Source organism: Sceloporus undulatus, chromosome 5 (assembly GCF_019175285.1).
Source record: "Sceloporus undulatus isolate JIND9_A2432 ecotype Alabama chromosome 5, SceUnd_v1.1, whole genome shotgun sequence".
NCBI lineage: Eukaryota > Metazoa > Chordata > Lepidosauria > Squamata > Phrynosomatidae > Sceloporus > Sceloporus undulatus.
Window position 1 is genome coordinate 75,969,289 of NC_056526.1, and position 16,211 is coordinate 75,985,499.

The 16,211-nt window shown below is 38.1% G+C and overlaps 1 protein-coding gene across 6 annotated transcripts in view; it reads right to left on the reverse strand.

The window, feature by feature from the left end:
- Nucleotides 1-16,211, reverse strand: part of MOV10L1 (Mov10 like RISC complex RNA helicase 1) — a 54,171-nt gene that overhangs the window by 36,610 nt on the left and 1,350 nt on the right. For 5 of the 6 annotated variants that reach the window (XR_006104314.1, XM_042470932.1, XM_042470933.1 and 2 more), the window contains exons 2-6: nucleotides 11,085-11,269; nucleotides 8,243-8,399; nucleotides 7,725-7,837; nucleotides 5,734-5,924; nucleotides 851-991 (exon numbers count right to left, since the gene is read on the reverse strand). Coding sequence is in view for 5 of the 6 variants with exons in the window: in XM_042470932.1 (XP_042326866.1) it covers nucleotides 851-991; nucleotides 5,734-5,924; nucleotides 7,725-7,837; nucleotides 8,243-8,399; nucleotides 11,085-11,269 (787 nt within the window). In the remaining variant the exon portion in view is untranslated. Of the gene's footprint in view, nucleotides 1-850; nucleotides 992-5,733; nucleotides 5,925-7,724; nucleotides 7,838-8,242; nucleotides 8,400-11,084; nucleotides 11,270-16,211 lie in introns of those variants that run through there. The other variant, XM_042470935.1, reaches the window with a different exon arrangement.

Consider the following 16,211-nt stretch of genomic DNA (forward strand, 5'->3'; position numbering starts at 1 on the left):
TGCATAATATTTTAGTATTTTATAGTGTTGTGTTTCATTGTTCACATTTTATTGTATATATTTTGATGTACCATCCTTTGGTGGAATAGGCGTTATAAATAAACATTATTATTATTATTATTATTATTATTATTATTATTATTATTATTATGCTTTCGCTGGAAGTAATTAATTCCAATAGGGTTAGCTATTATCCATTGTTTTGTATTTCCATGTTAAGCCGAGGAATGTATCCCCTGCAGGTTATGGGGGTCATACTGTATTTTCAAATATTAAATAATGAGACTAGACATTACTTTTGTTAGTGGATAAAAATGGCTTATTGATTATCCTGGAATAACAAGCACAAGAGAAATAGAAGGACAGCTATTTAACCTGATCTCTGTATGCTTCTTGGTAAAAGCAAGGTAAAAATACAGGTTAAAAACAGTATTTAAAATATTATTTTAAAATCCAGTGTGGTAGGGCAAGATTGGTATTAGCCTATGGTGTAGGAGGTAATTGCCAATCTTGCCCTGCCACACTATGGTCTCCTTCTGGGCAAAGACATGACTTTACCTTTCAGAGGCTTTACCTATTAGATTCAATTTCACTAGATATATTGACATCTTCAAATTAACCAACTACAGGTCTTTTATATGAATATACATTTTCTCCATCTGTTTGCCAAAATAAATAAATAAAATAATCAGTTTACTTGCCAGCCTGCCTCCAAATACGCACACATTTTTAAAGAAAGTCTGGAAGCCCAACAATAGAAACATACCACAGCGAAGGAATACAACATGGCCTAGGTATGAAAAAGGCCTTAAAAGGAAAAACTTACAGGTGAAAATAATGTACAACTTACTCTATGCAAATGTCCATGCTTTTAGTCACTCCTAATTTAAGTTTGCCAAAGTCTGTCATTCTTGACACTTCAAGTCCTCCTTTGTCTTTCAGTAACTGTTCATATGGCTCATCCAAACTCAATTCGTGGGTTACAGATGGCCTGGAAGGATATATAATTAGGACCTATATAATTAGTATTATCACAAAAATCCATACAAATTATGAAACACAGGTATTCATAAAAATTCTGCTTAATTTATGACATGTACATGAGCTATAAGTGTCTGAAGTTTTAAAAGGTGGAAAGAGCAGATAAAATATGAATGCAGTTACTGTGGTGTAGAAGTTCGAGTGCTGCTAGGTTGGCATGTGGGAGATCCAACTTTGTTCCCATTAAATATGAAATACACTGGATGACCTTGGGCCAGTCACAATTGTCTCAATATGGCCTACGTCACAGTGTTATTTTTGGGGACATACTGGAAATGAGGAGAGTCATCTCCTTGTGTTCACTACGGCAAATGTATCTAACAATATAAATAAATATAACAATAAAAAATAAATAACAAAATTTAGGTAAGGCTATACCTTAGAGGTTTAAACAACCTCTTTGTTCTGATGAAGATCAACATATAAGAAGAGAGATTTGCATTTGACTAATAAAATTAACTACACACATTGTAAAGAGACACTGTAAAGAACAAGCTCCTGAAGCTGTGTCATAAAAAAAACCATATATGACAGTTGGTTTTACCTAAACAGCACCTACAGAAATTCTTGAAAGTAAAAGCTGTTCAACTGTGGAATATGCTGCCTCCTCGGTGTGTGGTAGTCTCCTTTAGAGGTTTTTAAACAGAGGCTGGATCGCCATCTGTCAGGGGTGCTTTGTGTCTTCCTGCAAGGTTGGACTGGATGGCCCTTATGGTCGTTTCCAACTTTATGATTCTACATTTTCTAATGCAACAGTATGGAGGCTTCTTGAGGAATTCAATGTTCTAAAAAGGAGGCTGGTAGCCTCACAAAGCACAGAGGCAACCTGGATCTAAAAGAAAGTACAGTATCTTTTTGTGTTGCTAATTGAGTTTAAATTTTATTTCTTAGATTTTATGATTCTTTGCCTCCCAGAACCCACATGGATAGGAGGAATGGCCTGCCTACATTAAAATCCCTCCACATCCAAAAAAGATTAGTAACATCATATTTTTCTTTCTCCTGTATGATTTTTAACACATTTGAAGCTTCAAAAGTTTGAAACATGGATTTTGTGCATTTTGGTTGATCCCATAAAGGTATCATTGTTTTGTGGATTTTAGATGTTATTGGAATATGGAATTTTGGGATTTGTAGTTTTGTGAGATATTTAATCTTCTCTGTCATAGAGCTCTGGTGCCACAACAAACTACAAACCCCAAATCCCAAAGAATTCAGCTATGTCAAACTGCATTATTTCTGCAGCGAAGATTAGACCTATGACTAGTCACCAAGGGCAACTATAAAGTGTTCCTGGATATCTAGGTATAAACTCAATACCCCAAATTAAAAAACCCATCACTAATTGAAATATCTGTGTGTGTGCGCATATGTGTGCGCATGTGCCTTCAAGTCACCTGTTGATTTACGGTGACTCCAAGAATTTCATAAAGGTCTCTTAGTCAAGGAAAACTCAGAAGTGGTTTTGCTTGTCCCTTCCTTTGAAATACAGCGTATAGCACCTAGTATTAATTGGTGGTCTCCCATCAACATACTAACCAGGGCTGACCCTGCTTAGCTTCCAAGATCATATGGGAGCTGGTGTTTATAGAGTATTCAGGCCCTTAAATGTAATATCTAGCTCAGTTCAAATAAACTCTTAATTACTGAGCTAATACTTTCACAGTGAAATGCTCATATTTTAGTTTGCATTGATATGTACTGTATGCTTTTGTACACATCAAAGGATATCAAGGATTGCCTTTGCTTTATGAGTATGGTATTTACCTCTGGAAGAGGTGGACTGTTTTTACCATGCTAAGAGACTAAGGGGCTCTACAGACTGACATTTTGTGCCAGGCTGTAGGCAAAGTGAGGGCTGAGCGTCAGGATGCTCTGAACCTTCACTGTGCTGCCTGGGCGCCAAATTGTTTCTAAACATATACATTACTGGAATGCAGCCTTCAAAATTTTTTAGATTGCTTAACTCATTTGCCATGCTGGTTTAAAAGCAGACACTGGTTTGCTGTAGCCTTTTTCATCTTATTACACAATGTTAATGACTCTGCAATCACTTCTCCACACAAAAATCTTAGATAGGCAGCTATGAATGGAATTGCAGTATTTTGGGAATTTGCCTAAAAGCAGGTATGCAAAAACAGTGGACCCTTGTTATATGCTGGGGTTTGGTTCCTAGATCCCCCATATATAACAAAATTCGTGTATGCTCAAGTCCCATTAAATATGACATAGCAAAATGGTATGCCTTATAAAAAATGGAAAATCAAGGTTTGATATTTGAAATTTATACTTTTTTGGACATTTTCAAACCGTGTATGCTTGAATCCATGTATAAAAATCTGTGTATAAGAAGGGCCGACTGTATCTGCTCCAAAACTAAACAGTTACCCTTAGACTATGGAGAGATATGAACTACAGTGGTGCCTTGGGTTACGAAATTAATTCGTAACGCGGCCGCTTTCGTAACCCGAAAAGCCTTCGTAAGCCGAATTGCCATAGGCGCTAATGGGGAAAAGCCGCGATTCCGTGTGAAAAAGCCGAAAAAAGCACCAAAAGTTTTTTCGTAACCCGAAAAAACATTCGTAACCCGAAACAATAATTCCCTATGGGATTTTTTCGTATCCCGAAAATTTCGTAACCTGGGTATTTCGTATCCCGAGGTACCACTGTAAGGGCCAAAACAGACGGGCAAGAAAAAGCAGTTTACGACTGCTCTGGGGGAGGGATGTGCAAATGACACACGCCCCGAAAGCAGCCAGAAGCCATGTGAGGAGTGTGCCAAGAGAACTACAACACAGAAGAGCTGGCATGAAGAGGCATCAAAAAACTGCTCCTGCTGGCAGCTGGGTTGGAGACTGTGTCAGCGGCTCGGATTAGGACCAGTCCCATGCGCTCAGTGCGGTCCTATAAGGATTGGGGGTTGATTGGTGCTGGGAGCGGCCAGGGGCCGCTCCAAGCTCCCAAACTGCATGACCCCTTAGTTATAATAAAGAGCACAAACGTGATACTTCTTATATAAAACATTTTATTGAACAATTTTATCCTACCATTTATCATGTGATCTGAGATGGTGTACAATATGAATGCTTTAAAACACTTCCAGGATGAGGGTTGTAAGGCTAACGACCCTGGAGTTGAGAAGAGAGTATCTGAACCAACTCAGTAAAAAATGGACAGATATGCCTCAGTTAACAAAGTAGATGTGTACCCGGATATTACATTTTATACAGAAACTTTGGTACCAGAGACAGAAATAACATGGAAAGAACTAGGATATGTTCCTGAACTGTGAAAGCAGTTCAACATGTTTCAGCAAACATTTATTCAAAACTAACAATATGTACATGTGAAATGAAACAACTAGGTCAGATCACCTTTTTAATAAGTTAACTGGGGAAGGGGTGCTGTCCACATGGGCCAAAAGGCCTGTGTTCCCCCCAGCCTGGCACTGTCATGCTCGGACAATGCAGGTCATTAGTCCTAGCTGTGATTTGCCAGTCTTGATGGCCATCTAGTAGTCCTGAACTGATTCTGGTCCAAAGTGACCTCAGTCTGGTCCAAAAAAACTGGCTGTTTGCCAGTTTCCTGAAAACTCCACGCTGAAGACCAGACCACACAGCTCATACCTGCTGCATCTATCGTGTTCACTCTGAAGGTCCCTGCTATGGCCTGTGATGTTAGAAAGGGGTGCCTGGCCATGCATGTAAGCCAGACACTCCATTTATGCCCTTATGGGATGCGGTGGGGCCTTCAGAGCAGATGCAATGGCAGTGGCAAGCAAGGGGTGCGTGGATGTGGATCCATAGTGTGGTGGTGGGCAGGCATCTGAACACCCATCCACCAGCACACCATCTGGGGACTGACCTGGATGGCAACCATGGGCAGGCTACCACAGGGTTAGCCATGGTATCCTGTCCATCTGTTTATGCCCCAAGACCAGCTGAAACCTGTAACTCTTTTCCAAATGAAGTTTGCCTGGATTGTTTAAAGCAGACACAATGTAAAGGTCTGTGTTCCTCTACAGCCCCCCATTCACCATCCTCTCAATGCTGATATGGCTAAAAACATCTAGCTGAATAGAGGATGAGGAGGAAAAGGGGAGCTGGTGGCCATAAAGAGACTTTGTAAAAAGAAACTTCTTTGTCAGAGGCTTTGTTAACTGAGGTATGCTTGTACTTATTTTTTGAAGAAATCAAGTTGTCTCTCTCTCTCTAAAAAATAATACAGTGAGCCCTCCATATGCACAGAGTCCTTATCCACCATTTCAAGCATCAACAGCTTGAAAATATTTTAAAAATATGTAAATTCTGAAAAGGAAACCACGATTTTCAAATTTTATGTAAGGGATACCATTTTATTATCCAATTAATTTAAAGGGACTTGTACATCCACGGATTTTGGTATCCATTTTTTGGGGGGGGAGGGGCTGGAACCAAACCCCAGCAGACACCAAGGGTCCACTGTACATCTGCAAAGCTAACATACATAAGATCCATAGACACAAAGCAAAACTTTGCTGAGTATCATATGGCATTAGCAGAGTTGTGAAAAACAAAACAAAAGGAAAATATACTTCATGTAAATATATTATCCTTCCAGCTACTATTCAATATCATAATTGATTCCAACTATAAACATCTTCTCAATCATAACCCACATAATTCTATAGGAAATAAAAAATGTTTTTATTACCTATTTTTATCTGCAGGAACCATACAAAGTGCCCTCCATATATAACATGACTGGTTACTCTCTACAACAACCACACTGACCAGGTCATGTCTTTGAGGAAAGTAGCCTTCAGGAAGTCTCAGAGAATCTAGATTGAAAAATACATGGTCATCTACTACACCATTTCTTCCACACACACTTGAAATACGGACCTGTAATTGTAGTTGGAAGACACAATGAAAATTTTAAAAAGCAATGATCAATGTAAGCTTTTAACCCAAGCATGCACTGAATAACTTTATTTCAAGGATTTATATCCAGTCTCTCTCCCACAATGGGATTTTCAAAAGTAATGATTACACTGTTTCAGGAGTAAGGGTAACATATCTAAACTGTAGCAAGATTGCATGTCCACTCAGATGTTGTTACTGCTTTCCCTCATCTCTAAGTATGGTGTCAGCATTTGATTTCAATTCGTTCAATTCAATTCATCATCTTTAGCATACGAATGCAATCTTAATTTCTCTATGTTGAACAGGAACCCATTTAGAAATCCATGCCACACTTTACAATCTAAACTAAGAGGCACAAATCAATTTAGTGCTTTTCTTAGGCCTAGTACACACGGGCCCTTTGTGACGCCCTCATCACGTGCTAGGGTTGCCTTGGGGTGGAGTGCCCACATGCCCCGCAACCCTAGCATGTGATGAGGGCGTAACAATAGCGGCATTCTGTATACATGGGCGCCGCCATTGTTACGTAAGTGCCTGCTGTGTCTGCATGGCGCCACGCGGCGCTTATGTAACGAGTGTGCCAGTGGCGCACTTGTTATGCCACTGCTGCGGCTTTTGAAGAACCCGCTTTTTTGTGGGTTCTTTTTCTGCCGGCGGGAAGCCACGCGGTTTGGTGGCTGCGGCTTCCGTCTGGTGGAAAAAAGGCCACTGCCAGCCCAGACAGAATCCAAGGTATGTACCGGGCCTTATACAGATACAAGCAGTGTGAGTTCACAAGCAATAAGGATTAGAAATGGGCAACTAAAACAATTAATAAGATCAAGCAGGTCATTTTTCTTTCCTTCAGCATGATTTTTAACACCTTTGACTGATGAAAAAGCCAATAGAGCTTCTGAAGCTTGCAACATGTATTTTGGGCATTTTGCTGGCCTAATAAGGTATGATGTTTTGTGGATTTTGGAAGTTATTGTAGTTTGCTACATGGCCAACCGAGCTACTCCTGGAAATGTAATCATAATATATTTTCCCTAGTTAACAGGAAATGCAATTTTGGAAACATGAGTGTCAAAGTGATACTCTATTTAGAGTCTTCTTGTGAGCTTGCCCCACATGCATCTGGTCCCCCCCCCCTCACTTGGAAACAGAATATTTGGCTGGATAGACCTTTGATTTGATCCAGCACTATTCTCATGCAACTTATACTACAACAATGAATTCAGAAAAACTGAACTGTTACAGTCTCCAGGAAAGAAACTGGGCAATTACAGTATTCTCCTGTAAGGATTTGGAGAGAATTTCCTGGCAGATAACATTAGTATTCTATTGAGTTAAAATTGCCAAACCTTTATTTATTTCATTTGTATATTGCTCTTTTTTCTGAAGTGGAACCCAAGGGGGGCTCACAAAAAGAATAAATAACAAACCTAATAAAAATGTAAAAGCATTTAAAAATCATTACATCAAAACATTATTAATCATTTTAAAGGAATATAAAAGTTTTAAAAATATTTAAATTAAGAGTTTGTTAGAAGGAATCCATATTAGCTTAGCTGCTTGAACTATATTGTGCAGCCTTTCAGGCTGAGAAGTTCTTTACATTTTACTGCAATATAAAGGTTTCCTATCTATTAATTTAGAAGTAAGATTACCTTAAATTTGATACACATCATCCAGCAACGTAGCTCAGCGTAGAGGTATCTACTGTTCATCCTACTATATAATGGTGTCTGATTTTAAAAATCTAAGACATCTCAAAACTAAACCAGGCATTTGATTTACCTTATCAATTCTTTTATATCTCAAGGGCTTTACAGAAATTGCTTCACTGCTCCAGGTTGTTGGGTTAACAACATATTCTGCTTGCACCAAATCTCCTTTACAAGGATCAAAGCCTTAAAAATAAAATTTCACTAAGTCTGAATAGCAGTTTGAGTTATTTTCATTAGAATATAATAGAAAATCAGAATAATGAAAAGGCAATCATTACCTAGTTGTTATTGTTTTCATCATTGTAGATCAAATATAAAATTTCAAAATGCAAAGAGGAGAACTAACACTAATATCAATCCATACATTTTAATCACATCTAAAAGTTACATAAATTGTTGAGAGATAAAAATCTTTTTTGTGTGTTCAAAGTTAAAGAAAAGGAGGTGATAAAGGAGTTTGCAGATTCACATATTTAAAAAATACATTCTTCCAAAACAAGCCACCAAAAGCGTTGTTCATTGCTTTGTCATAAACAACAATGCAACAAAGAAGTGATTTCAACCACTATTAAAGAAAATGTAAGTTACCTTCACAAACATCTTTCATGGAAAAAGAAGTTGTCAGATTGATGCAACCACCAACGGCAGTTAGAGATGTAATACTGCCAATTAGCGTCTTAATATTTGAGTCCCCTTCACAGGGACGTATGCTGCTTTCTTCCCACTTATCAGATATTATTTCTACCTACAAGAGTGAATAAATCAAAGCTTCTGACAAATAAGGCTTCTGATATGATTGTCATGAATATTTTCCTTTAACTGTTGAGAATCCCCATACACTAGAGGACAAATGCTGCACTACCCTTAAATATACACCAAACTGGCAACCTTCTACAAATATTGGTAGGTATGGACTGAACATCTCATGCCATGAAACCTATGCTGGCCATTATGCTGCTTGGGAGTGGACAATCCAGACTGTATGTCAGAATGTCAATTCAAATTCAAAACCTCGTGTGTATGGAGATGAGCTGACAAGTTCAGTTTTAAGGGTGGTAATTAAGGGACAAAGGCAGGAGGAAGGCTGTTGCATAAAGCATCACACACAACTGCCTATAGGTCTGTCTCTGGATTCTCCACTCTAAACATGCATCTGAAGAAGTAGGCTCAAGTCTACAAATGCTCATGCTACCAAATTCTTTCTTTTAGTTAGTCTCAAAGGTGTTACCCCTTTGCATACTGATTTTCCAGACTACCACAGGTTTGTCTTTGTCTTCTGATACAGAAAGATACAGGCAAAATGATGGGAAGGATTCCTTAGGAATGTTGGGAGTGAAGGTAAAGGAGGTTATTTATGTATTAAACTATTTATTTGTTGTTGTTCTGTGTTTTCAATTCATCTTCAACTTACAGTGAACCTACAATGACCTACCTCATCAGGGGTTTTCTTGTTTTTCAGAGAGAATGTGACTTGCCCAAAGTCACCCAGTAGGTTTCTGTGGCTGAATAGGGATTTGAACCCTGGTCTCCTGGAGTCACAGTCCAACACTCAAACCACGGTACCACACTGTCACCTAACCTATCTCATAAGCTCTTGGGCAGCATAAAATTAAAAGCTATTAAACTATTTAAAAATTTAGAACAGTAAAATTTAAATTGAATATTAAACAATTTATCTACTTAAAACAATTTACAAACATATGTGCAGACTTGGATAAAATTTATGCCCTGAATCTTCAATTAAAAACCATGTTTTAACTTAATAACATGAAGCCACTATTGGCACACCCCCACCCTCTGCATCTTCATTACTGACAAAATCTTACCTGTGACCCCCACCTTCAATACACTGCATCACTTGATTTTCTACTCTAAGAAAGTACTGCAGCAATTTTTAGAGGCATATATCTGACAATTATGTTATTTTCCTTTGCCTATTATACCACTTCTAGCCTTGTCAAAGTCTATAATCAGTGGGTAAGTCTGCCATCTGCTGCATACTTGGAGGAATTTCTCAATTTGTGTGTATGGAATCGTAGACAGAATTATACTAAATACAATACCCATAAAATGAACTTCACATGAATATTTTATGTAGTGGGAAAAATAAATTGAAACAAAAAATATAACACAAAGATTGGGGTTTGGACCATCAGATGTTTTTCCTCCATCTGCCATACAGTACTAATAAAGCAGTTTACTTCATAACATCTGATTGTTCTCAAAACCCTATTGCTTGTGTTCTATTTCTAGTTTCAACTAATTTTACCTACTACAGATAATATTCATGTGACATTTATTTTATGTACATTGTGTTTAGTAAAATTCTGCCCATGTTTCTACTTGTATCCTCTTTATATATTGTTCACTTCTGTGAAACCTACATGAACTGCAAATAAAGCAAGAAATGTTTTGAGGTTCTTAGAAAGTTATTGACTTTGCAGAATATTGAAAAGTAAAGGTTTCTCCATAGAACATACCAGACATCTAATGACTGTATGGTTAACTTCATAAAAACAGTTAAAGATGACCAGGTTTCTTGTACCTTTGAATGTATGTGCCTTCAAGTTGCCTGTCAACCTACAGAGACCCCATGAATTTCATCGGTGTTTCTTAGGTAAGGAATACTCAGACGTGTTTTTGCCACTTCTTTCCTCTGAAATATAGCCTACATCACCCAGTAGTCATTGGTGGTCTCCCATCCTAGAAATAACCAGGGCTCATTTTAACTACTTCCTCATTGTTGAGGGAAAAAATATTTTCTCTTGTTAGTTATTTCCCTTTACTTGAACACGGTGTTTTCTTTCCAACTGTCTCAGAAAGGACACTTTCTATTCCAATCCTGGAGACACCTCCTATTCAAACAATAGTAACAGAATCTGAATCAGATGATACTTCCTCTCCATAGTGAAATGATAGCGGTATACCCAAGAATGTTAATATTTCTCTTGGTATAATAAGTGCATAGCCAAAATACACTTGTACCTCCATATTTGCTAGGATTAGAGGGGCACATGAATATGGAAAAACCACAAATAACAAAAACACAATGATTTTACCTGAGAGGACACCTCTTTAAGAAACTCTAGGTCCTCCAGTGCAACTCTGTGGTCAACGTCCGACAGACACAGACCATAGAAATGCACTGGAGGAGCTACAAATGCCTAGAAGAATATTCTCTCTAGGAATCTCTAGGTCTTTCAGTGTGACTTTTAGTTAAAGTTGGCCACAGAGTTGCACTGGAGGACCTAGATATTCCTAGAGAGAACATATCAAATCCATGAATAATCAAATCCGCAAATATGGAGGGATGAGTGTATACTGAAAGGGCATTTTGGGCTTTCAATATAATCAACGGGGTAAATGTAGTTTTATTTTGTACACAGTTTACAGAAAACATGATTAACTTCCACAGTAATTTAAAACTCACCCTGATTGCCTTTAATCCATTTGATACTTTGTCTTCTTCAACAAGAGCTACAACCCTCTGTCCAACTTGCAATAGCGCACTGCTAATCACAACATCATTGGTGAAAACAATTGAATCATCTATCAACCCATAGTCCAGGCAAAATCTTGTCACTACGCCATGTACAGTTTTGATCTGTTTGGCATCTTTAAAAAGAAAAGATAAAACATATTTAAGCCAATACAAAGTGTTTCTTGTACGTTGTTCAAGATCTCAAGTGTATGAAGAAGATACAGATCATCATCTCAATAAGTTTCTTGCTAGCATACATGGGCAGAGAACATCTCCCCTGCTTCCCTTTTATGACTATATCTCTTAAAGCAGTCAAAATGAACTAACTTGAAAACCGCTTGACAGAAGGAAAAGAGTCATGTTGCATTTATTAAGCAATATTTCATTAAGAGTCTTTATCAGATTTAACAACCAGTTTCAGGATAAGAACAGCTTGCAGATAGCCACAGTAGTGCTATGATTTCCCCCCAAGAATGTTCTTCAGTTCAACCTTATCTGTTTTATAAATTGCCAAGAGAAAAATATATCTTTATCTGTTCTCAGTATCTTTTTTCTGTGCTCCTGGTCTTACGCAGATCCTGGCATCTCTCCATAGTTCACAGAGCATTACAGTTCAGTGTAAAATATCCTTCTTCACACTATGACCACCTCTATTATAGTACCCTGACCCTAAATCTATCACACTGCAGAAAAGCTCAAAATGAAAACACAGTATTAAGTCAATCATTCAATATAGCAAAACCCATTTCCTTTCTAATTTGCCAACCATTAAGAATTCAATGCCTCTTCAGAATATTAAAATGTAACTAGGATGAGGTGAGGACAAGATTAGAACAAGCAGGAAGAGCAAACTCACATATGCAACTTTCCTTAAAAGAAGAAATACATAAATTAAATCATTATCAGGGATGGAGAATTGATTGCCCTCCAAATGTTTTTGGCCTATATCTCCCATTTGCCCTATCCAGGACAACCAGTGGTAAACAATTATGGGAGACGCATTCCGAAAATGTCTGGAGAGCCACATTGATATAATGAAATAGAGTGTTCTGTAACTCTTTTCTGATTTCCTTATAGGGCAAAACACAGGACACAGAAGCAATTCAAAGACAAAGATGGGCAACAGATCAGTTGGCTCTAGACAAGAACGTTGGCAATTGTATCCCAGCCAGCAGACAGAACTACTCTATCGTCTCCATTTTAAAGATTTATTGCAGTGACACTTGGGACATATGTTACCTTGGGAGGGGGGACAGCAATCGAGAGTCTGTTTCTCTAGAGTGGCTATCCTGAAAATGCTCCCTCTGGCACTCCATTGGCACAAATGCCAGTTTCTGAAAAAGCTGATTACAGGACTTTTCAAGGGATGGCACAGTACTATAGAGCACACTGCTGCTGGAGTGGGAAGGCTGGCTCTTCCTTCTCCAGCTGCATTCTCCAAATACAAATATTTGCCCTTTCTGCATGCCAAATAGGCATTTTAAATATTTCCAATGGCACTGAGGCATTTTACAAACCTAAATGTAATATGGGTCAGAGAAAAAGGGAGAATCTATTTTTTAATCCCATCAGCAGAGATAAAAGATTTCCCCTTCTCCCCTGGTTACATTCAGAGAGACAAAAACGTTTGATCTCCTCCAAAATTATTTACTTGGTGAAGACAAGGTTTGGCATGGGTGAGAAGCTAACAGGCTAGATGGGGAGGGGAGCCAGTCTGATCAGTGTTCTCAAACCTTGGGATTTCTGAACCCTGAAGACTCAGAAAGCCAACCATTTTCTGAGGTTATCTCCATAGCTTTCCACATTCTAGCATATACAATTCTTGCGGCTGAGATCATGTACAACACGATTCTCCAAAATTTCTTTTCCAAATTATTGTCCAGGAGGTGTAACATTCATGAATACATTACCTACTGAAATTATGCCACCAGTCAGCAAGTTACCTCTACTAACAATGCATTTGGAACCAGGTTGTGAATGTTGGCCTATTAGTGTGGGACTCAACCTCTAGCCACTAATTTCAACAATTTAGTAGAAGAAAGAGACAAGGGAGGACAAATTTCACTAGTACCACTCAGCCAGTATGTATCTTGTGGGAATTCACTTTTGTACATCCTTATGAATCAGGAAAAGAGGTAGATCCAGGATACTATTCTCAATCTCATGAGATAAGAGGTGCTGAATAATGCATATATGGGGCCGCAATTAAGAAATGCCACAATTACCAGACAATGAAGCCAATTCTTTGTAAATGACTTGAAAAGTAACGTGTTTCAAAGCTAAATGGGCTTACTAAAAATTATGCTTTGCTTTTGAAATTAGTATTATTTTTATAGCCTCTTGTTCAACAAATCACTTGAAATGTCAGAATACTGGTATTGTGTCTGTGTGGTAAAACTCACAGAACTTTAGTTCTTAGAAATCTGATTGCTAACAAACAGATGTAAACATCATGTGGTAAATACACCATAATAAAAAACAGAGCGTAATTCCACAAAATGTTGAAAGCTAAGATGTTGAAATAGTTCTTAGAAAGTATTGTCACTTGCTAACAAGAAACATATTCATTCCAGATTTCCTAGATATGTTATTCTTTCCATTTTAGGCATGCTTTGGTTCTGATAAACTTGGTAACATATACAGTGCTTTATGAAAATTCACTCCCCTTGACTTTTAACATTTTTTGTGTTATAACCTGGAATTGAAATGGATGTAACTGGAATTGTTAGTATTTGATGTACACAAGATACTTAACAAAAGGGAAGGAACAGTGTATTTTTTTATTGTGGTTCAAAAGTTAAATAAAGAAAAACAAACTGACAACATTGCGCAAGTATCCATCCCCCTTTTTAATGCAATTCACTGCCTTCAGAAATCACATGAGAACTTAGGAGTCCATCTGTCAGTAATTCCATTGCCCCATGATCTCAGATGTTTGTTTTTTATTTGCTACCAAGTCAACTTCCAACATATGCAAACCCTATGAATGAGAGACCACCCAGAGCCCCAGTGATCAACATGGAAACTCAAGGCTGTGGCTTTCTTGATTGACACTGTAATGTGGTTCTCTTTTCCTACTGCTTTCCAGTTTTCTGAACACTGTCGTCTTTTCCAGTGGGTCACTTTGCCTCATGTCTGATCAAAACTACGACAGCTTCTGTTTAGTCATCTGGGGTTCTTGGAAGAGTTCAGGTCCGATTTGCTCTAGGACCCATTGTCTTTTTGGTGGGGAGGTTATTGGTAATCACAGGAAATGTGTTCATACGATGGTGCACATGGATGGTAGGGAGGCAAAAAAATAACAGAGCAAGGTGGCTTGATGCCGCATGGTGTAGACTGCCCATGGGTGTTTGGACCACCTTGGAAACAGGCTGTGTGGACAGTGGGGTTTCCACCTGCTTTCAGAAAATCAGGATTGAGCCACAAAAATGTAACTATTTCAACATATATATCTATATATGTGAATCATCTGTTTTCTTCCTTAACTTTCATCAACAGTCATTAAGTCTTTGCTATTTTCTGCAAGCAATATAGTGTCACCTGCGTATCTTAAATTATTGATGTTCTCTCCCTCAATTTTTATATCATTCTTTTCTCTGCAGGTACTCCATATATCCTACATATAAATTTAAAAGACAGGGTAACAAAATACAGCTGGCCCTCCTTATCCAGTTTTTTTAAATCATGAATTCAGGCATCCACGGCTTGAAAAATATTCAAAAAAAGTATAAACTCCTAATAACAAATCTTGATTTTCCAGCTTATATAAGGGACACCATTTTGCTATGCCATTGTATTTAATGGGACTCGAGCATCCACAGATTTTGTTATCCATGGGGTCCTGAAACCAAACCCCAGCAAATAACAAGGACCCACTGTACAGCTTTGTCTGACCCCCTTGCCAAAGGAGAACCATTCTGATGTGAAGTTGAAGGCTTTCATGGCTGGCATCCATGGTTTTTTGTGGGTTTTTCGGGCTATGTGGCCATGTTCTAGAAGATTTTCTTCCTGATGTTTCGTCAGTATCTGAAGATGCCAACCACAGATGCTGGCGAAACGTCAGGAAGAAAATCTTCTAGAACATGGCCACATAGCCCGAAAAACCGGGAACCGTTCTGTTTCTCCATATTGTGTCCCGACAGTGGCATCTTGACCACAAGTAAAGATTACACATTAAGACAATCACATATTGTGGTACACCCAGGTCTTTTAGAGTGAAGCATAATTTCTCATGTCTACGCAATCAAAGGCTTTGCTGTAATCTATAAAGCACAAGTTGATTATCTTCTGAATTTTTTTGGTGCGTTCCAGCAAATCTAGGTTTGCAAAATGATTGCTAGTTCCTTTTCCATTTCTGAACCCATCTCGGACAGATCACATTTCTTGCTCCACATGTTGAAGTCTTTTTTTGTAAAATCTTAAGCATCACCTTGCTTGCCTGAGAGATCAGCACAATATTCCAATGGTTATAATAGTCACAAGTGTCATTGTTTGGTTTTCTGTATTTTCTATGGGTCATGGTTTGATTTTCTGTATTTGTTGGCAAATTTTTGTTGGAATTGGAAGTCTGAAACTATTTTGTGGATATACCATCTGTTTCTAGTTATTTATTTTTCCCACTTTTGTCTTTTCCACTTCACTTTCTAAGATTGTGGGTTCATCTTCTTAATTGAAGGAATGCGTTGTTGTCCCATCTCTTTTATACAGTTCATCAGTATATTGCTTCCACCATTTTTTTATTTTATCTTAAACCATATAATGTATTCTCCTCTTCATTATAAGACATCCACAGCACTGAGGCATAACAGCTAAAGTGGCTCAAACTGCATTATTTCTGCACATTAGAGAACGGGAGGATTTGGAGATGTCTCATGCCATGAATCAAGCAGTTAACAACAAAAACAACAACTTTTTATGGAAGTACCAGAGAATGTTACTTGGCAATTGTTGGAGATCTCAATTTGGTAAGGTTGATCATAAGCATATACTGTGGTAGTGTATTCAGATCAAGACTTTTGGGCAAGTGATGCAGAAATAATCCGGTTTGAGGCCACTTTAACTGCTGTGGCTCAATGC